The sequence below is a fragment of the Labeo rohita genome, chromosome 10, assembly GCF_022985175.1.
Source record: "Labeo rohita strain BAU-BD-2019 chromosome 10, IGBB_LRoh.1.0, whole genome shotgun sequence".
Lineage (NCBI taxonomy): Eukaryota > Metazoa > Chordata > Actinopteri > Cypriniformes > Cyprinidae > Labeo > Labeo rohita.
The window spans coordinates 4950584-4974420 of record NC_066878.1 but is presented as its reverse complement, the minus strand read 5'-3'; the positions used below and the strand labels follow the sequence as shown (position 1 = coordinate 4974420).

Below are 23837 nucleotides of genomic sequence, written 5' to 3'. Positions count from 1 at the left end.
AAGTTGCTTTTTCTTTAAATACGTTCAAATACATTTTCTTAGTGATAGGAATCTACTTAAGCTTATGCTTTAAACTATAGGGAGCCCTTTTACATTATAAGGTTACAATTAACAACTCAAACTTAGATTTAATTACTATTTATTTTTAAATACAATAATCAACACTTAACTTTAAAAAATGAATACAAACATGTAAATTGCGCATAATGCAGTTTTTAAATTAAATTAAAAATTATAAAAATTCTATTTGTTAAAATATATTCAATTACACAGTGGCTGTCATAACATGTTTCATAACAGATTAATTTAAACATACATACAAATAATTAAGACTAACAGGTAAAGTGCAATATGTACTATATAATAAGTATTTAGTGTAATATTTCGCGAAATGCTGTTCTCTTCATTTATCTAATAAACGAACAAGCTGTGGACACTGATGACTTGCCTGAGGTAAATGAAATGCTACGTGGCGTTTTATTTCCATGCTGTTTTGTTGACGTCTCTCCGTGGTTGAAACACAGATTGAGCAATTACATGGCGTGAGATGTTGATTCATTTTCATTTGCGTTAATACTTGTAGTATGGATGAAGGGATGATCGCGTTCACTTGCGATCCACGCTGCCATTTGAACGTACAAATATGTGTATCGCTACATACCTAGTTAACTAATTAACTAATGTTAACTAATGAAACTATTGTGAAGTGTTACCAGTTTTATTAATCTAAAAGCATAAGCATCAATAAGTTGACATTTGGGCCCTATGAAATATGTTTTATTTTTTCCTCATGTTCTGTTTTATTGTTACCAAATTCTGTTTAAGTGTGTCTAATTATTTGAATGCATAAAAACAACTTAATTTATGACCATTTATTTTTACAATAGCCCTATGAAATGTTTATTTTTTCCCCCTGAAATTCTGTGTTGTGTATTTACATTTTCTGGATATCAAATGAAGACGTAAAACATTACTTTTTCTTTTAATCAAATGAAAATTCAACTTTAGTTGTGTGATTGTGTGATTATTCCTTGATGAAATAAAGTTTTATTAATTTTAGTAGTAGCACTAGTAGTAGTAGTAGTAATACGTACATTCTCCTGTACAATAGTAATATATATCTGACACAATTTCTTCAAGTTAAACTAAACTTTTATTTTGATGGGTTGTCTTGAGGACCTTTAAGTTTCTGTGTGTATATGATGTAACGACAGTTTTACTCAAATTAAATGCTCAAATGCTCATGAAGTTCTCTCAGAGGAGCTCTGGAGGTGTTGTTCATGTATTTATGCCCTCATTTAGTGAAGTGGCATACGCTGAAATCACCATATGTGTGTAGTAAACGAAAACATACATCTGCACCATTCATTCACACAGAGGCAAGCAGAACATGCAGGATTCATATTTAGTCTTTTTGTGGCTTAATATTTACAAATACTATTCCATATCACAATTTGATTGAAGTGTACTGTCCTACCTTTTTTCATTTAAAATTCAACAAATTATATATCATTTACAGTGAATTTAGTCTTTATGACTGGATTCCACGATTCTGTCTGTGCAATGTGTGTGTATATATATATATATACATATACACTACCGTTCAAAAGTTTGGGGTCAGTAAGACTTGTAATAGTCTTTAAAGAAGTCTCTTATGCTCATCAAGGCTGCATTTATTTGATTAAAAATATAGAAAAAAAAAGTAATATTGCAAAACGTTTTTACAATATAAAATAATGTTTTTTATTTTAACATACTTTAAAATAGAATTTATTCCTGTGATGAAAAGCTGAATTTTTATCAGCTGTTACTCCAGTCTTAAGTGTCACATGATCCTTCAGAAATCATTCTAATATGCAGATTTATTATTAGAATGATCAATGTTGGATAATATCAACAGTTGTGCTGCCAAATATTTTTTGAACCTGTGATTTTTTTTTTTCAGGATTCTTTCATGAATAACAAGTTTAAAAAGTACAGTGTTTATTCAAAATATAAATATTTTATAACAATGTAAATTATTTATTATTAACTTTTAATAAACTTTTAATTATTAACTTAATACATCCTTGGTGAATAAAAGTATTAATTTCTTAAAAAAAAAAAAAAAAAAAAAAAAAGAAGCAATAAAAATGTACTGACCCCAAACTTTTGAACGGTAGTGTATATGTATATGCTTTATAAGTACTAATAAGCAGCCAGTATACTAGTTATATGCATATGCTATATGAAACTGGTTACTAGTGATAACTGGTCCCTAAAGGATTCATTTGGCTCAGCTGGTCATGTTGGCTAGGCAAGTGAAAATCGGAGCTCATCAGGCTGGCAGACAAAAATGGTACTTTTGAGCCAGTCCTAAAAATGTTGTTCCATACGGACTTGTTTTTCATTACCAGCACTCTGGTACCTGTGGCATGATCCTCCTGTTCCTGACTTTAGGTTGCGTAATGATGGCTTTAAGGTGTTTATGTGCTTGAAACTTATTTCTGATATTACCTCATGTGCGAAAGCCTATGCTCTAAGCATTTTAGACAGATTTCAGTAGAATTTTTTAAAATAATTATTTAAATAATCAAAGTGCATGCAAATAAGAGTGAATATAGCTGCATTTATATAAATTGAAAATACAGTCGCTTACCCAGATGGTATGGACCACATATTTTTGTTATATATTGTTTAGAACCTAGTTTATTCCACACTACCAACTATAACTAGCACTGGTTGTTGTATAAACCAGTAATCCCCAACATATTTGTTCTCAGCTGCATATACTCGCAGAGAACGTCATTCACTCGCTCCCAATGTGACATATGGACAATGTGACAAATAGCCCTTAGACAGAACAGCGTATTTCTTGTATATAACACTGTCAGAAACAAGGCCATGTTTCATTGTGATAAAGCTAGCGCGTTGGGAGAGCCACCCTCCCTCGCAATATATCACGCATCTACTTTGTGATGAGTGTTAGTGAGAGCCAATAAGAACAAAAATACAAACGAGAGAATTTATTATGCAAAAATGAAGCTGTAGCAAAGTTATTTTTTATTGTGAAAGAGCCTTTGTGCGGAACGTTTCACTTGTATACTCTGACCTCCCTTTGTCTTGTCAGTTGGAAAGAGGAATAATTGCCTGCCGTAGGGAGCCCTGTCTTCACAGACGTCATATTTTCCCAATTACAAAATATAGCATTGTTGTCACACGCTGTGTGAGCGCTTTTCGTTTCATTGTATTTACTGCATTAACTATTTAGAGCCGTAAACGTCCTTGGCTGGGGCTATAAAATAAATATGCTTATCAACTTTCAAAAGGCTGGAGAATACACTTCCCATATCTTTTATTCAAATCAAAGGTCAAACTCAATCAAACTATGCTGTTTTTCGGTGCACATTCATCCACTGGCTTCTCCACTGCTGGAGGCCTTCCAGTCATCTACTTTGCCCTGTCGGAAGCACAAAGTACTGTGGTGATTTAAAGAGCTTTTCGCCAATATCCTTTTTGTACTTGAAGATATAACTTTTCCTTCTCTTCCTGTTTCTCATTGCGGCCAGTAGCATTCATGATGGCTAGCAGGACGGTGACAGAAGGTTGCCCTCTGGGTCAGTTCCCCTGTGGAAACATGAGTGTGTGTTTGCCCCAGGTCCTTCAGTGTAACGGCCACAGGGACTGCAAGAACGGAGCGGACGAGGAACACTGCGGTAAGACCATGTTTGTCTGTCTTTTTCACTTTGCCGATAGCTGCATGAAATTTAAAGGATTAGTTCACTTCCAGAATTAAAAATGTCTTGATAATTTACTAACCCCTATGTCAGCAAAGATGTTCATGTCTTTCTTCAGTTGAAAATAAATTTTCAAAAAGGTTTTTGAGGAAACATTCCATTTTTCTCCATTTAGGATCATTTGGACCTTCAACCCGTTGGCCACCACTGAAATCCACTATATTGAGAATGTTTTAAAAACCTTTCTTTTTGACTGAGAAAGAAAAACATGAACATCTTGGATGACGTGGGGATGAATAAATTGCAAGGATATTTTTATTCTGAAAGTGAACTAATCCTTTAATAGATGCACTTAAAGTTGATTTTCAATTCTAAAGGATTTCAGTCACTTAAAATTAAGATTCGGACTTACAATTGAGACTAAATTTTATGTCGGTGATGATTATGATTTCACTTTAAGAGCAAAGGCCATTTATGTCTTCAAAGTAACATCTTTATATAGTTACGGTGACTTTCTCAACAAAGGCTTGCTTTCAATTTCTGCAGGGGACAACAGCGGATGGGCGGATATCTTTGATCGAAACTTTAAGAAGGCAGAGCCACAGGACCTTCCTAATGACTGCTGTATGTGTCCCAGTCTTAATCTGATTTCCTTTGGAAAAGATAATAGCTAGATTAGCATAAGTGATGTTATCTTGGGGCTCATCCTAAAAAAAAAAAAAACTTCTTTGTGAGACTCAGACTTAGATTTTTTTTTTTTTGTTTTTTTTTTTTGCTTCTCTTGATGAATTTATATCAATAGGCTTCAATAGTCTACTAGACGCTTTTGAAGTTAAATGTCCTATAGGCTGCATTTTACTGTAATGCATCATAAATCTGCATGAGTTTTATGATCTTGTAGAAGCACTTGGTTGGAAATTTATTGGCCTTGCAATTTTTGTAGTTACAGGGAACGTAGTAACAACCTAGAAAAATCAGGGGAACTTGTAAACTTTTATGTATGTGGATTATGAATAGTAAATAGGTGATGCTTGCACAGTAATAATCATATAAACTGATTTGTTAAAAGGCAAAGCAGACATGAACCGTAGTACAATTATGGCTTCTGGGTTTTCCGACAGCGCAGGTTAGCAGATGTTTGGTCTTAAAGTTATTCTTGTTTTCCCCCCTGAAATTATGATTTTTGAAGAAAAATAAAATTAAACGTAGTCTTAAATATTAAATTGTTATTTTTTATTACAGTTAGTGTCACATACTGTGTAACTAGATCATATTTATGGCACTTGCATGCATTTCTGACCTGGCCTTTATGTAAAAAAAAGTTTGGTTTATTTAGAGCCAGGGGTGAAAACTTTTGAACAGATCATCTTGCATAAAGATATTTGCATATAGTCCAAGAAAATAATAGTTGAATTTATAAAAATGACCTATTTCAAAAGTTTACATACACTCGATTCTTAATACTGTGTTGTTACCTGAAAGATCCACAGCTGTGTTTTTTGTTTGTTTGTTTGTTTGTTTGTTTTTTTGATGTGTACATTTTTTAAATTTTGCGTAAATGTCATATTTTTTTCATTTAATACTCCCCTTCAGAAGCTAAGGAAGATATGTATATGTTTCCCAGAAGACAAAATAAGTTAAATTTACCATGATCTTCAAATTCCAAAAGTTTTCACCCCCCGGCTCTTAATCCGTCGTTTTTCCTTCTGAAGCATCAGTGAGCGTTTTAACCTTCTATAATAAGTTCATATGAGTTATATATAAAAGTTTCATATGAGTCCCTCAGTTGTCCTCAGTTTGAAAAGACAGACCTCAAATCATTTAGTCATTACTGAAAAAAAAGTGTTCAAACACACAAAATGCTGAAAAAACAAATAATTTGTGGGACCTGAAGGATTTTTCTAAAGAACAGCAGGCAGTAAATTCAACTATTATTTTCTCTTGTGGACCATATGTCTTTTATGTGAAATATCTTATTCAGGTCAGTGCTAAATAAAAAATAAAATGCTTTTTGTATGATCCCTCTTATTTTGGTAAAATAATGAACATTTTGCAAATTATGCAATATGTATATAAACTTTTAACTTCAACTGGATAATAATAGAAATGCTACACTGACATTATAATTGTCTTCTGAATAGTAGGCAAACCAAAGAAACAACGATAATGCAATAAATCTTTTTTTTGTTTTTTCAGCTTTATGTACTAGATGTAATAGTAATGTATTACTATAATAATTGAATTAGTGTGTGTGTTTGTTTATGTTGATCTCGTGCAGTTCTGCTGCAGTACCCGGAGAGTTGTGATTGCATCAAGATGGAGGTGGAATGTGTGGACGTGAACCTGCATGTCGTACCCGTCCTCTCCCCCAATGTGACTTGGTTGTAAGTACATCAAGCTGGGATCCATCTGCAGAGCTTTACTCCTCTGCTCCCACGAGAGGTTATTAATCTGTAGCTGGAGAAGAGGAGTACAAATTTGACATCACTGAGACGTAGAGCTTCATCACTGAGCCATAAAGCTTAACGAGATAAAGAGCTTCTTTGCACCCAACAATTACAAAATAAAAGAAAAATGATGTGCGCTTCTTGAAAGGTGGGGTTGTATTTTGTTTGTTGGTTTTGGTGATGTTTAGATTGTTCTGTGCTTATGTTAGTTTTGATTTGTTGTGATTTGAGCTTGAAGCTCTTGAGATATACGGGGCGGAAGAGATATTTAAAGATAATTTATGATTTTTGGGATAAGGATTCTGGAGATGATCTTTTGGATTCTGGAGATGTTTTTGGAAAATAAAGGAAAGTTAGATAATTCGTATCTGTGGTTGCTAAAGTGGTATCCAAGAAAACCACATTATTTCATCCTTGTGGAATGAAAAGACTCCATAAAGAGATTATTCATTTGAAAAATTACAATTCTGTTCAACATTACTCTCGAATGACCCTCATATTCTTCAAAATCTATGCCATTTTTCTTTTTCATCTGGAACACCAAAGGAGATATTTGAAATGCCCAGGTTTTTCATTCTTTTCTATACAGCCAAAGTACTGTAGGTTCAAACAAGCTCAAAAAATAAATGTAGTTCATGAATCTGAGAATTTGAAAGGACGTAGACAAGAGGAGGATTTTCAGTAACTAATGACTTACATAATGGTCTGTCCTCACACAAAGATATCATATGGCTTTAGCTAACAGAATGGAATATAAAAAGAATTGTTTCGAACAATATTATTAGTCAAGCAAAAAATGAAAGGATTTTCTTTTTTCAGATGAACGGTGTGTAATGCTGTGTTGTTTGTAATTTGATGCTTTAAAATTCAACAGGTCTCTGAAGAACAATAGGATTAGGAATTTGGATGATTACATCTTCTCCAAATACACACAACTCCAGAGACTGTGAGTATCAGTTAATTAAGTGTAAAAGTGCCCCGTAATAATGAAATAATGAAAATCAGCAAATGGACGAAAGAGATCAGTACAAAATACTGAAATGCTTCAGTGTTTACTGGTATCTGTAGAAAGAATGGAAAAGAAAAGAAACACAAGCATTCCTATTGAATTAACATCATCTATACTATAAATTTAAGACTGTTGGGCCATTGTATTTGCTTAAAGTCTTCAGCCAATGTCTTCTGAGTCATTCGTCGGTTTTCCACTTGCTGCGTGTCGCCAGTTCCTTCTGACGCCGAAATTTATGAAGGCTGTGAAATTTCCAGTATCTGATGAACCCAAAATATCTCAGCTCTGAGAACTTTAGGTCACGCCTCAAACCCTGGTTCTCTGAGGGAGATGAGTGCAATATTTCACCCATCTGCTGGCCACCTTGCAACCCCTTATAATACTGTAAGTTTTCTGTAAGGCCATTGGTGAGTGCAGCCTTCTGTCTACATAATCTACTTCATTCATAATCCAGTCGGTTCTGATTTAAGCAGATGAACAATAAATTTATTCTGGCAAAGTTTATGATCTCTAAATAGAAGTTTTATTTTCTTGCACAGTTCTGCTTCTGAGGCTACGTCTGCATTAATCCGGATACATTTGAAAACGCAGTTTTCGTTTTAAAACGCTGTCCGTCCACACTAGTGTTTTCAAGCGTTTTTCAAAAGTTTCTCATCCACACTGAAATATGACGAAATATGCATCATCGTTTTCAAAAGCCTCCATTTTCACGGTCCACACTGCAACGCGTTTTCAAAATGAATCCACTTTGGAGAGCATTTACAAAAAGCTCATTTTTCCTTGAGCAAAAATGCCGTCTCAGTGTGGACAGAAGGCCAAAACGGAGAGAAAAAGATGCGTTTTCAAACGAAAACGTATTAGTGTGGACATGGCCTGAGGTAAATATGAAGGATGCTTAGATATTTTGTAGTCGAAAGGAAGACTTTTAAAAAGCGAGAGATTTCATAATAAAAACTCTGAGACAAACCAAATGAGAAGAACTTAGAAAAGGACAAAAACTTTCAAATGAAATTCCACGAGTCAGAGGTTGAATACCTTCATTATGCTTCCTGTTTAAATTTTAACTGATTCATGGGCAGCCATATCTTTACTTGTAAAGGCACTAACTATGTTTGCATAATTGATTTTCATGCATACTTTATTTTCTAATGAATGTCAGTGGTGAATTAATCCTGCTGCATGCATTGGCTGTAGTGAACGTGCACTGTTTATTTAATCTTGTATTTGAGGTCTTTGATTTACCTTCTAGTACATTAAGTGAATTCAAAGCACTGTTTGAGATGTTTTCACTGCATTTTTGCCTGATTTGAATGATTAGATGATGAAGAGATGTTTGTGTGTGCCGTAATTGTGGGTTAGGTGTGTGATTCATTGTGCTCAATCAGAAATAAAGAGATGAGGCACCGCTGGCTAGACAACACCCAGAACTGATTTTTATATCCACCCTCTCTAATAGTCCAAGTGGGCCTGCATAGGGTGTCAACAGAATAGCGCTTCGTGGATTGGCACGCAGATCTGTGTCCCAGAGATCTGAGATATTAAGTGAGCGAAAATGAATTGAGTGAGAATTGAGCACTGTCTCAAAAAAGGAAATAAATACTTTTGATCTTTGTCAGAAAGAAGGACACAGTTAATTTTGGCTCTGTCTATCAGTTCTCCAAACGCACATTCAGTACTAGGTACAACTCATACTTGATACCCTGTCATAAAGCTTAGTTTATTTTACACATCATATTTTTTGAACGATGATGAGAAAAACGTGCAGCGACATGTGCTGATGAGGATAAAATACTCCTAAAGACAAAGACCAATACATTTTTTAAAAGACTATAAAAGGGACAGTAAAGGGATGTTGGGACATCTGTGGAATGTGGAGCCAGTGGAAGTGACAGATGTCCTCAGTCTTTAGCTTTTTGCAGTAGTTTAGGCCTGTTGATCTGATTTTCTGGCTTTTCATTTTTTTTTAGTTTTTCATTTTTCCAGTATAAATTAATAGGGATATATAAATCCCAGTTACCTGTAGTATTAATATCTCTTTTAGGGTTTTATGACTTGATCACTCTAACATAATGTTGAAGTTGTCAGAAATGTGCAAGTTCAAATTCTGTGCAAAGAGATCTTGACAGAATTTTGTTTTCACTTTTTGTCTGTTATTTTTATAATAAGCAGTTGAAATAGCTCATCCAAAAATTGAAAATTTGCTGAGAATATACTCACCCTCAGGCCGTTCAAGGTGTAATTATAGTAGCACTACCAGGCAAAAGTGTTTGAGCGGTAAGATTTTACTGTTTTCCAAAGAATTCTCTTCTGCTCACCAAGCCTTTGATCCAGAATACAGCAAAAGCAGTAATATTCTGAAATATTTTTACTATTTAAAATAACGGCTTTCTATTTGAATATATTTTAAAATGTAATTTATTCCTGTGATCAAAGCTATATTTTCAGCATCATTACTCCAGTCTTCAGTGTCACATGATCCTTCAGAAATCATTCTAATATGCTGATTATTATTATGAATATTTCAAACAGCTGAGTACATTTTTTTCAGGATTCTTTGATGAATAGAAAGATCCAGAGATCAGTAACATTATTCACTATACCGGCTTGGTGTAAGTATATATTTTTTTAAATAGAAATGATAGAAATTAATACTTAACAAGTATTATATTTAACAAGGATGCTTTAAATTGAACAAAAGTTAACTTTCTATTCATCAAAGAAACCTGAAAAATTCTACTCAGCTGTTTTCAGCATAATAATAATAAGGAATGTTTTTTGAGTAGCAAATCTGAACATTAGAATGATTTCTGAAGGATCATGTGACTGGAGTAATGGTGCTAAAAAATTGTCTTTGAAATCACAGGAATAAATTACATTTTAAAATATATTCAGATAGGAAACAGTTATTTTAAATAGTAAAACTATTTCAAAATTTTACTGTTTTTGCTGCACTTTGGATTAAATAAAATTCAGGCTTGGTGAGCAGAAAAGACAAAAATCTTACAGTTCAAAAACTTTTGACTGGTAGTGTAGTTTCTTCATCAGAACAAATTTGGTGAAATTTTGATTATTTCACTTGCAGCAAATAAGTGAAAACACCACAATAATGCAGAAGTAAAGTAATCGAAATGATTCCAGTCTACCAATTAATGTCTTGTGAAGTGAAAATCTGCATGTTTGTAGTAAACAAATTCATCATTACAGCACTTTTAACTTTAGATTGTTGTTTCTGCCTAACAATATTTCTTTCTCCAGTGAAAAAGTCGTCTTGTCTGAACCAGGAGAGAAATCTGTTTCCAAACAAAATAGTCCAAAATGTGTAAAGTTAATACATCTTAATAATGCATGTGTTTCTTACAAACTTACAAAATGGACTAGATTCTAGTAATGTTTTGAGCTCAGTTGTTTTAGATTCTTGTTCTGACGTCATCCATTGCTGAGCAAGTGATGATATGATTTCTCTAAATCTGTTCCAATGAAGAAACAAACTCATTTACATCTTGGATGGCCTGAGGGGTGAAATATCATCTGCAAACACACAAAGACCCTTTTACTTTCCTCTAACTTCCTCTACACTAACTTTTTACAAACTGATGAATTTTTAGTGGATGTATGAAGTCATTTTTAGGTTCTCACAGCTGTCCCCAGGTGTAGTCCATAACATTCCACTAACCTTTGAAAACTCTAAAGTGTCCAAATAATTTAGTTTTAATATCATGATCACAGTTCTTCCTAGCATGCCTGTGAATGCTTCAGTGCCATCGCTAAATTCCCTTTCGCCTCGTTGGGAGCGAGCGGTGATGGCTGATAATGTTTGCAGGTAAGAGCTTCAGAGCTCTGCTTTTCTCACTGGGTCACTGTGTCCCTCTCAGGCTGGAGGAACTTCTGAATTGAGAGCATGCTTTTCATCTCATTTTACTTGAATTGCACATTCATTTTTAAGCTCTTCTGCACTCAAGAAAAAAGTGTCAGATGAAATGATCATCCTTCTTCCAAATTAAAGTAATAAGCTTTGGAAGAGAGGCCATTTACTGACTTCTATTCAGAATCTTGGAGGATTTACTGCCCGTTTGAACCTATTCATACGCATTTAATGTACAATACATTCTGTTTAAAATAAAATGGCAGTTCAGTCCTGAACAAATCAGTGCAGTCAAGACTGGCACAAGTTCAGTCGAATTCCTCCAGATGTCATGAGGATTTAATGGCAACGTTTGGCGTCACTGCATTTTGAGAGTTTTTTTTTTAATGGTGATGATTTATTTTACAAAATTTTTGCCTTTACTGGAACAGGACAGTATAGAGAAGTCAAAGCACGTCTTTATGGTACAAGTGAATCTCTGGCAGCAACTGGAATGGTGTTAAATTTCAAGATTATGTATTTAATAATTTACTGACTAGCAATGCATGCCAAAGTCTTTGTTGTGAACTGTACTCTAATTCTATGAATACAAAACCATGGAGTTGGTTTGCCTTATTAGGCGTTGTTCTTCCTCTTATTCCACTCGAGTCTGTGGCACCCCATAGAACCGCTTGCGGGAAAGTTATGAAATTTGGAATATTTAGAATAACGTTTGAATTAATTAGATGAAGAGCAGGCAAAAATGGATGTGAGAATATATCTCTGCAATGGTTTGGCGTATCGAGGTCAAACTTGGTGTGTGTTATAACAGCCATGACCTGAGGCTACCTGCACAGTTTTGGAGCAGCGCCACCTAGTGGTGGAGATATGAAAAATGGCTATTTTTGCTTATAACTTCATGGTTTGGCCAAAAATCACAAAACTGGTCTCTTTAGATTTGGTGCAGCATGGCGAGTCGAACCATACCTAATTGTGCCATATCAGGCATTTTGGGCGTCAACCATTCTCAATTTTGTCGTAAAATGATATATTTTACGAACACATCTGCGTATCATTACGAAACTCGGTACGTTTGTTCGGCACCATGCTTTGACAGTACCCGGGGGCAGTGTCACCTTGTGGCCAAAAGTTATAAAGAAATTTTAAAAAATGCAAACAGTTGATTAAATTGGCCTATTGTAATGAAAGTGATCTCAATATATTCCTTGGGTCATGCTGAGAACATAGATACCAATTTCTCAATAGTCAAACTTCTTGTCCGCCATACGTTTTTGAACTCCTCCTAGACCGTTGGTCTAATTTTCACCAAATTTGTCTCAGATTATCTTCAGACCATGCTGACAAAAAGTTTTCGTGTCGATATATTAAACGGTTATCGTTTAACACATCAACTAATTTGCTGGAATCATGCCAAACAATGTCTAAGGCTGTATCTCTGCAGAATTTTGACATATTGACAGTAAACTTTGTGTGTGCCATTGTCACCTCACACTGACCACTCCACATCAAATTGGTAGCAGCGCCACCTATTGCTCAAGACTGATAAACCATTAATAATGAAATTTCCAAAAATGCTAATAACTTTTGATTGCAGCAGCCTTTTGTAATGAAACTGGTCTCTAAATATTCCTTGGGTCATGCTGACAACATGGACACCGATTATGCCATAGCTGACGGAACTTTCTGTTCGCCATTTTGATTTACATTGAAAACGTTGATCTAATCAAATCATCTTCAGACTGTGCTGACAAAAAGCTATGGATTTCGTGTTGATAGACAAAACCGTTTTTGTATAGCAATGCAACAAATTTTAGACATGATGCCAGATTACGTCTGAGACTGAATCTCTGCAAAGCTTTGACATATTTACACCAAACTTGCTGTGTGCCGTTGTCACCTCACACAAAACACCACACCACATCGATTTGATAACAGTGCCACCTATTGGTAAAAAGTAATATCCTATTAAATCATATTACTAGAGGTTCTAGAGCAGGGGTGCTCAACCCCGGTCCTGGAGACTTTCCTGCAGAGTTCAGCTCCAACCCTGACCAAACACACCTGAACCAGCTAATTAGGATCTGAAGGAGCACTTGATAATTACAGACAGGTGTGTTTGATCAGGAAAGTCGATCTCCAGGAATGATCTTAAGGAACAGGGTTGGGCACCCCTGTTCTAGAGGTTGTATTTATGATTTTTCCAACCATTTTGACTGAAATCATCCTAAAATGGCTTTAATTACTCTGTGTTGCAGTTGGTCTGCCACTCCAAACCCGTAAGACCTTTGATCATCTTCAGAACACAAATTAAGATATTAAAAGCTTTCTAACCCTGCATAGGCACCAAGGCAACTGACATGTTCCAGGCCTAGAAAAGTATCAAGGACATTGATAAAATAGTCCATGTGACATCCGTGGTTCTCACCCTCGGAATTCATCAAAAATATCTTAATTTATATTCAGAAGATGAACAAAAGTCTTACAGGTTTGGAATGACATAAGGGTGAGTAATTAATGACAGAATATTCATTTTTAGGTGAACTACTCTTTTAACGCTTTATGCTTTGGCAGAAAATTGCCAGTACCTTTTGTGTTTTTCTACATATTTTTTTTTTATTCTTACAGTGTACCTAACTGATCAACAATTATAGGTACAAGCTAATACCAAGGTGTATCATGAACAATTATTATTGAACAAATGCAACGTTGCTTGACCGGGTAGCTGATCAATGGTTTCCTGTGATTTAGTCAATGGTGATTTAGTCCACTTCCAGAACAAATATTTACAGATAATGAACTCACCCCTTGTCATCCAAGATGTTCATGTCTTTCTTTCTTCAGTCGTAAAGAAATTATGTTTTTTGAGGAAAACATTTCAGCATTTTTCTCCATATAGTGGACTTCTATGGTGCCCCAAGTTTGAACTTCCAAAATGCAGTTTAATTGCGGCTCCAAACGATCCCTAATGTGGTTGTAAACAATCCCAGCTGAGGAAGAAGGGTCTTATCTAGCAAAACAATCTTTTTTTTTTTTTTTTTTTTTTAATAATACAGCTTATATATTTCGTATTGTCAAACGCTCGTCTTGTCTTACTCTCCCTGAACTCTTTTTTTTTTTTTTTTCCAGTTCATGACATTTAGGATATGTTGAAAAACTCACATCTCATGTTCTCCCTCAACATGTTCTCCCGCTGTTTTACCTTTTTTGTTAAGGGTGTTTGATCTTCTTTGCATGTTCACTTTGCATAGACTGGGTCAGTATCATTTTGAAATGATTTTTGAAGTTGAGGGAGAATATACGTTTGGAGTTTTTCGACATACCTTAACTGTCTTGAGCCAGAATACACAGAGTTCAGGCAGAGCAAAGACAAGATGCGCACTTGAGATTAAAAAGTATTTCAATTGTATTATTTTTATGAAAATTGCCAATCGTTTCGCTAGATAAGACCCTTCTTCTGCGGCTGGGATCATTTACAATCGCATGTGGGATCATTTTTAATGACGCATTTAAACTGCATTTTGGAAAGTTCAAACTCAGGGCACCATATCAGTCCATTATGTGGAAATTAATCCAGAAATGTTGTCCTCAAAAGACATAATTTCTTTACGACTGAAGAAAGAAAGACATGGATGACAAGGGGGTGAGTACATTATCTGTAAATTTTGTTCTGGAAGTGGACTTCTCCTTAAAGCCACTTTTCAAACGTTGCTACACATTGGTAAATAAATTTTAAAAACAGCTGAATTTGTTGCTAGAGTAGTCTGAAAAGTTCCTAAATAGCAGCAAAATTGCTAAGATTGCAACACTTAATCTGTCACCAGTTATGGCCAGGCTTATTCCTCGTGTGATTTCACAAAAGACAGCACTCCAGAATATTTTTGATTTATAGAGAATATAAAAAATGAAGTGGGTGGATTTTTACCATTACAGGTCAGCACAGTTCAAATACTATATAAAATTTGCCATTATAGGTACCCTTTAAAAAAGTATTGTTGCATTTTCAGTACATTTTCTGACTCAACAAAATGAATTGCAAATTTAGAAACCAGCAAATTTCTTGCTCACTCCAGCCCTAAGCTAACATAATTTACCCTCCAACCTCACAGGAACTAGTCCGGTGTGTAAATCTTACGATTGCTGAACATACTGCTAATATAAAACAGAAAACAGGAGCGTGCCAAGGGCATTTTCCAGGATTTGACAAAGTCCAGGACGAGGTCCAAAACATCAGGGGCTTGTCGGAGGTCTGGGGATATCCTCCTCTGAAAGATCAACATTTTATATCCAAGATCACTTAGGTCACCTCAGATGGTTTTGTACTAATGAAGTAAATTAACAACATAACATGCGGATATGATCCCAAGTAAATGTTACTTGCTTTCTCGCACATGTACCCGATTATTATTAGTAACATTACTCAATGTTCTAGTGTTTTATGGCCTTGTTTGTCTTCAAAAAAATCTAATAGATGACTGTATTTCAATCATTAAGAGCTTGATGAAAGGAAAACATTTTCTCTATGACAGGTGAACTGTATAATAGTCTCAGTCTACGCACTGTCACAGTAATGTAAATGAGGCTATAAAAATGAGGTATTAATTCACATAAAATGTATTTATTAGGTGAAAAGAACATGTTGGGATGCTACAGTGAAAAGCATGAGAAGTGTACAGTGGTATAATGAGTTATCCAAATGCAAAGTTTTGGGTTTGAATCTGTTTCTAAATGGCTATTTGGTTGAAATTTTTTACAAAGCATCTTTTTAGCCATTTATGATGGTGTCTGATTTCCAAAAAGAGCATCCAAGCCACAACTGATTAATAGCGTCCATAAATATTTTCACCAATTATTTGTTCTGACTTTCTTTGGGAACAGGTTTCTTCAGAACAACATAATTCAGATGGTCTCAAGCCGTGCTTTCAGTGGACTATTTAATCTAGAAAAACTGTGAGTACTTCGCTTTTCCTATCTTTTGCTTCAAATCACCTTTTTAAAAAGATTGAAAATATTTATTTAGTTTTGGTGTTACTGATAGTCAATGCAATTTTGTGAAAAGCAGAGAGAGTGTGTGGTATTGAGAGACGTGTTTAGATCTCTCCAGCTGAACTGGAGATGAGAAATTAAAGTCTCAGATTAAATATTGAACAATGATGCTTCTTCTGTTATTGCTTTAGGTATGGAGGACACTGTGCTGTAGATCTGCTCATGGGGCTGAGTAGACAATTTTTTAAGGCAGTTTGAACAAACTCTTTGCGAATACCGTATAGTAACTGTCGTTCCGTCACAGCAGCTTAGAGATCTCCTTAGTCTCAGAAGCGAGGAAGGACAAGCTTAATCTTTAAAAGACGATGATTTATACTATCATTTATCATTAGGGGACGTCAGCATGAGATGATTAAGGACTGCTTACACAGTTTTGTAGGATTAAACTAACCTTTTCCATTCTATTCCAATCTATTGTTGTCCATTTAAAAGCATCTCAGAAGAAGCACAGTGCTCAGAAATGAGTTTCACAGCACTCGCTTTCATTTTGGAATCCTAATAGGGCAATTTATTCTTTTATGTCTGTAAATCAATCTTCTGGACATTTTAATGCTTAACCTTGACAGCGGACAGAGCTTTTTGTCAATTCAAGCCTGTGTCTATTATTAAACGTCACCTTTTGTTCAGGTTTCTCAGCCAAAACCACATAACCTATTTGGGACCGGGTGTATTCAGAGATCTACATAAATTAGATTGGCTGTGAGTATGCATTGCAACACATTTCATAAATTAGAAAAGAGGAAATAGACTCTTCTTGCTCTTTTGCAAGAAATATCAATCGCAAAATTAATACAAGTAGAGCGCTGAGGCCAACAATTGTCACTTTTCGATGTTTAAAATACATTAAAGAAAGTTATGATCAAATTCTCATGAGGTTTATGCACTTTTTAACATTTATTTTTAGATATTTATTATCTTTCTCATTTTATTTATTTATTTTTTTTACTTTATTTGTCATATTTATACACTACCAGTCAAAAGTTTTTGAACAGTAAGGTTTTTAGTGTTTTTGAAAGAAGTGCTCACAAAGCCTGCATTTATTTGTTCCGAATATTATTTAATATTTAAAACAACTGCTTTGTATTTGAATATATTTTAAAATGTAATTTATTCCTGTGATTTCAAAGCTGAATTTTTAGCATCATTACTCCAGTCAGAAATCATTCTAATATTCTGATTTGATGCTCAGAAAACATTTATTATTATTATTATTATTATGTTGAAAACAGCTGAGCAGATTTTTTCAGGTTTCTTTGTTGAATAGAAAGTTCAGAAGAACAGCATTTATTTAAAAGAGAAATCTTTTGTAACATTATAAACGTCTTTATCATCGCCTTTGATGTTTAAAGCATCCTTGCTAAATAAAAGTATTAATTTCAATTCATTTCTGTCCCAAATATATAGACTCCAAGCTTTTGAATGGTATAGTGTATAATGTCACAAAAGCTTTTTATTTCAGATAAATGCTGATCTTTGGATCTTTCTATTCATCAAAGAATTCTGAAAAAATGTACTCAACTGTCTTAAATATTGATAATAATAATAAATGTTAATGATAATAACAATAAATGTTTCTTAAACAGCAAATCAGCATATTAGAATGATTTCTGAAGGATCATGTGACACAGAAGACGAGTATTGATGCTGAAAATTTAGCTTTGATCACAGGAATAAATTACTTTTTAAAATATATTCAAATAGAAAACAGTTATTTAAAATAGTAAAAATATTTCACAATATTACTGCTTTTGTTGTACTTCGGATCAAATAAATGCAGGCTTGGTGAGCAGAAGAGACTTCTTTAAGAAAAACATTAAAAATCTTACTGTTTAAAAACTTTTGACTGGTAGTGTATATTTTTATTGTTTTAATTTTTTTGTTTCAAGTGTTTATATTTTTGTTTATTTTTAATTTCTAAATCATCTTTTTTCTTGAACTTCATCTTGCAGCATACTTTGGCGTTACACAATATTTCATTTCATTTTTTGTTTGTTTGTTTACTTTCATTTTTATTGCTTCATAGAGGCACTGTCTCCCTTGTTAAATAGGTGCTTAATTGAATTTGGCATAATCACACAGAAAAAGATGTGGTCTGCAGATTAGCTCTGGAAAGTGCTGAAAATAGAATGTGGTTTTGCAAAAAGAAGCAGAGAATTACTTTTCGGTTGCCAAACAGACGCAGGTTTAGCAGATTTACGCTGTATTTGAACAAGCACAGTCACTGACTGCACATTTGCCAACTAGATATTTCTTTCTGTTGTGCAAAAACACCAAAACAAATAAAAAACAGCATTCTAACAATGTATTCATGTGCTTAACATTTTGTAAAAGACATTTCAGTTATTGTATTATTATTTTTCCCCCCTCAGAGTCTTAGACCACAATCCACTTAAAAGCATTACCCGTGATATGTTCATCGGCCTGAGGTCGCTGACATTTCTGTAAGTATGTTGGTGTTTTCAAATATTTCATGGTGATTCTTCACGGTGGTATTTTGTTTAATCAGTTGTTCTTACGGTTATCGCTTTGAGGAAAATTGTAAGCTTTGTTTTATTATAAAATGAACGAAGCAGGATTCTGTTTCTGATCCAATTGTCTGACAAGAAATGGAAAACTGTCTTTTGTATGCAATGGCTAAATTGCAAACTGAGCCAGGCCGCTGGAAAGCGTTCAGAAGTTGAACTACCGTTATTTCAGCCATTACAGGTATCACAAAGTGAATTGAACTGGAGAAAACATATCTCTTCTGGGACAATTTGAAATGTCAAAGACAACTGAGTTTAGCAGTACTCTTGCGTACGCTTGTCGGTTACAAACATCTCCAAGGGAATGTCAATAGAAAGGCACCTCATCGCTCAAGTAACAAAAGCAATCGAGGGATCGCTAACGCTGAAACACAGCCAGTTTTGACTCAGCAACAAGACTCAGCAAACCGTCTCTGAGACAACTTTTTGATCTTTTCACTGTTACACAGAACTGTCTGTACCCACAATGAGGACATTTTACACTTTTTAGATTTCAACATGTGGGTTGCCTGCAGGCCATTATGCAACCATTTGTACTAGTAGTAAGAAATTCATTATCATAGTCCCTCATCAGAATGTCTTTAATATCCCTGGAAATGTCCTGTGGCTTCCAGTTCCACTGCTGAGCCAGAAATGAGTAGGGTACAAAAAAATAAATTTATTCCCATCACAAGTTATTTTCTTATCATCAATGTTCTCTTCTGATTACTGTCTTTTATTTTGTCCTAGTCAAAACCTGTTTTCTATGAAACTCTAGTCATTTAAAAAACAACAACAACAACAACAACAACAAAAATCCAGTGACTTTTTCATCATACATTTTTAAACCCTTGACACATATTTTGATGAATATAAAATGGATATTGTACAAGAATATAGATATAAAAAAAGATTTTATTAATATACGCTGGCGTTCAAAAGTTTTGAGTGTTTTTTAAATGAGTATTTAATCAAAAATACAGAAAAAAATATTATGAAATATTATTGCAATGTAAAATAAAGTTTTATATTTTAATATACTTTAAAATATAATTTATTTCTGTAATGCAAAGCAGAATTTTCATCAGCAACTATTTCAGTCTTCAGTGTCACACGATCCTTCAGATTCTAATAAGCTGATTTATTATCAATGTTGGAAACAGTTGTGCTGCTTAATATTTTTTGAAACCTGTGATACTTTTTTCAGGATTCTTTGATTTATAAAAAGTTCATAAAAAGAAATGCATTTATTCAAAATAGAATTTTTTTCTAACAATGTAAGTCTTTACTATCACTTTATGTCAATTTATCACATCATTGCTGAATAAAATTAATAATAAAAAAAAAAACAAAGATAGAAAGAAAAGTTTACTGACCTTAAACTTCGAACGGCGTATGTTGTTACAAAAGATTTCTATTTTAAATAAATGCTGTTGTTTTTAACGTTTTATTCATCAAAGAATCCTGAAAAAAGTATCATAGTTTCAAAAAAAAATTAAGCAGCAAAAACTGTTTTTAACTTTGATAATAAATCAGCATATTAGAATTATTTCTGAAGGAATAAATTCTATTTTAAAGTATATTAAAAAAGAAAAGCACTATTTTAAATTGCAATAATATTTCACAATTTTACTGTTTTTTTTTCTGTTTTTCTGATCAAATAAACACAGCCTTTATGAGCAGAAAAGACATTAAAAAACATTAAAAACATTACTGATCCCAAACTTTCGAATGGCAGTAGAATATATTGATAAACTGACATAATATTCTCCAGGTTGTGCAACAACCCTCATACAATCATTTTTTTTTCCTTATAAAGTAATGAACTATTCCATAAATCAAAAATATCCCTCATTTTATCTTGTTTTGTAACCGTTTTGCAGAAATATCAGCATTCATTTTTTATATATTTTTTAAATTGTCTTTTTTATTTTTTTTTTATTATCTTAACGTTTGTAAGCACTTAGCAAATTAAATCTATGCTTATTATTATCTATTAAATTATTTATTTTTAGTTTCTTAAACTGGAAAAAGCACTTAGATCATACACTGTAAAAAACAATTCATTGAGTCAACTTAAAATAATTTGTAACCTGGCTGCCTTAAAATTTTAAGTTCAGTCAACTCAAAAAAAGTTTATTCAACTTGAAATGTTAAATTATACTAAGTAACAACTTAGATATATGAGTTGAATCAACTTAAAATATTAAGGCAGCTGGGTTACTTACATCTGTTAAGTTTAGCAAACACAAATATCTAAGTTGTTACTTATTTAACATTCAAGTTGACTAAACTTATTTTAGTTGACTGAACTTAAATTTTTAAGGCAAATAACCTGTGCATTCTGAGTCAATTATAATTATCATTGTTTGTTTGTTCATTACAGCTCTATGAATGAACACTTGGCACAGTTTCACATTATTTGCCACTTTGGCCTTGCCAAGTATAGTTGAATCACTGAATCATGTTTCATGAATGTTTCATTTATGTCCCTCCACCTTAATAAAAACCAGGGTTCTCTTAGGGACGGCTGACTAATAACAGCAAAAGCCTAAGAGATATTAAGCATCACTACAAAGAACGGTCCATCATGAGATTACTTTTCATGAATAAAGATATCTAAAGTCGTCCCAGAAGAGATATGTTTTCTCCAGTTCAATTCGCTTCGTGATACCCATAATGGCTGAAATAATGGTAGTTCGTCTTCTGAACGCTTTTCCAGCGGCCTGGCTCAGTTTGCAATTTAGCCATTGCATACAAAAGCTTAGCTTGCGTATTTACAGAAAATACTGTAATTTTTTGTTGCATCCATAGTGGTGTGACACTTTGTTATCTGTACAGCTACAAATATGGGAACAGAACTTTTTCTGTGATTTATTATGAAATACAACCTTGTAAATTAGCTGAACAAGTGTCCACTGAATAATAAGCACGTCATTAATCTTTCATTTATGAGAACAGATAAAATTGTTCTCTAAATTTGCATAAAAAGCAAAATTATGTATTGTTTGCGTTTTACGTTAATGTCTAATTTCCTGGTATTTTTGACTACATTAATGATGAAGATATATTGTTACATTAATATATTAGTTAGTTGATAATAATTAAGGATTCACTTTACATGAACTAATTTGAAACACAGTTTCCAGATAATTATGCTTGTGAAGCAGAGGACACCTAATAGCACACAGCTAGTCTGGCAGAAAGCCTTGATTGTTTTTCCTCTGAAACTGATTCAGTCATATTTGAAAGCGCTGCCGGGGGGTTGTTGAATTTCTGCATTAAAGACTTTCAAGGCTCCCGCTGTGACAGTCTGCTCATTGAGGCTGTGTTGTCATTTTAGGTGGTTGATTTTAATCTGTATTTAATTTTAATCTTTATTCAGATCAATGGTGAACACGTCCCTGATGTGGCTGCCCGATTCAAGTCTCTGTCAGCACATGCCCGTGCTCAGGTGGCTGTAAGTAGTTCCTGTTATTGACCCCCCTTTTTTTTTTTTTTTTTTTTTTACCTCTTACATACACAAAGTAGAGGATAAAATCATATGCATCTTTCCTAATGCACAACAGTATATACAGTATTTTATTTTATTTTATTTTATTGAGAAATATAGTGATTTACTCTTCCAGTCAAACGTTTTTGAACACTAAGATTTTCAATGCTGTTTAAAGAAGTCTCTTCTGCTCACCAAGCCTGCATTTATTTGATCCAAAATACAGTAAAAGCAGTAATATTGTGAAATATTTTCACTATTTAAAATAACTGCTTTCTTTTTGAATATATTTTAAAATGTAATTTATTCCTGTGATCAAAGCTAAATTTTCAGCATCATTACTCCAGTCTTCAGTGTCACATGATCCTTTAGAAATCATTCTAATATGCTGCTTTGCTGTTCAATAAACATTTATTATTATTATTATTATCAGTATTTAAAACAGTTGAGTACCTTTTTTTTAGGGTTCTTCGATGAATAGAAAGATCCAAAAATTAGCATTTATCTAAAATAAAAAGCTTTTGTGACATTATACACTATCCTATTCAAAAGCTTGGAGTATTGTTTATTTATTTTTTGAAAAGACATGATAGAAATGAATACTTTTATTTAACAAGGATGCTTTAAATTAATCTAAAGTGATGATAAAGACATTTATAATGTTACAAAAGATTTCTATTTCAGATAAATGCTGTTTTTCTGAACTTTCTATTCATCAAAGACACCTGAAAAAATTCTACTCAGCTGTTTTCAACATAATAATAATAGTAATAAATGTTTTTAGAGCAGCAAATCAGAATATTAGAATGATTTCTGAATGATCACGTGACTGGAGTAATGATGCTAAAAATTCAGCTTTGAGATCACAGGAATAAATTATATTTTAAAATATATTCAAAAAGAAAGCAGTTATTTTAAACAGTAAAAATATTTCAAAAGATTACTTTAAAATTAAAAATCTTACTGTTCAAAAACTTTTGACCGGTAGTGTATATAGCAATAATATAGTAAAATTAATAACCTTTGCAGTAAAATATATAGTAAAAGTGTTAAATTGTTACTTATAAAAATAATTATACATATTAATATTCAACATTATCTGTGACAGCACTCATGGTATAATTTTGGCCCCGTTCAGACACTGACATATCTTACCCCAAAGCATCTGGTACAGTTTACTCCACATTTTTAAAGGAATTACTTGTGTTTAGCCAAATAATAATAATGTGGTTTGGCAATTCACCTGTATGATATATATGTAAGACCTGGATGAATTAACTTTGACATAAAACTACAGTTCCTTCTGTGTAGAAAATTTACTTTGACATGTAAAAAATGGTTTTGGCGTTTAAAAAGAAAGAGGCAGCTGTGTTTGATGGGCCCTTTCTAAATATATGGTGACATGACATCTGGTGACATTTGCACTGAGAATTTATGTAATTTGAGATAGACACTAAAATATAAAGAATTATGTAGAAGGCTCAAAGGTGGGTTGGATACAATATCACAGTATAAAATCAGAGTTAAAGGCTCATTAGAGGAAATAAAAAAGAGCTCTGCTGGGTTTGTAATTGTATACAGCATCATGGGGCTCACAGCAAGCCTGTCTGTAATTAAATCTTTCTAATTCACTGAATTTTCATGACATGACCAGCTAAACTACAAGTGTTTGTGCTGTGATACTTTAATAATGTTCTTGGCTGGTCTGTTTATTTTTGTGCATGTGTACATGTGCATCTTGTTTAGGGAGAGTAAGAAATCAT

At 33.4% G+C, this 23837-nt stretch overlaps 1 protein-coding gene across 2 annotated transcripts in view; it reads left to right on the top strand.

The window, feature by feature from the left end:
• rxfp2a (relaxin family peptide receptor 2a) overlaps window positions 1-23837 on the top strand; it is a 58568-nt gene that overhangs the window by 16752 nt on the left and 17979 nt on the right. Inside the window, exons 2-9 of one of the 2 annotated variants that reach the window (XM_051121353.1) lie at window positions 3552-3695; window positions 4263-4340; window positions 5995-6100; window positions 7038-7109; window positions 15910-15981; window positions 16705-16776; window positions 18447-18518; window positions 21967-22041. In XM_051121353.1, the coding sequence (XP_050977310.1) occupies window positions 3552-3695; window positions 4263-4340; window positions 5995-6100; window positions 7038-7109; window positions 15910-15981; window positions 16705-16776; window positions 18447-18518; window positions 21967-22041 (691 nt within the window). Of the gene's footprint in view, window positions 1-3548; window positions 3696-4262; window positions 4341-5994; window positions 6101-7037; window positions 7110-15909; window positions 15982-16704; window positions 16777-18446; window positions 18519-21966; window positions 22042-23837 lie in introns of both variants that reach the window. The other variant, XM_051121352.1, reaches the window with a different exon arrangement.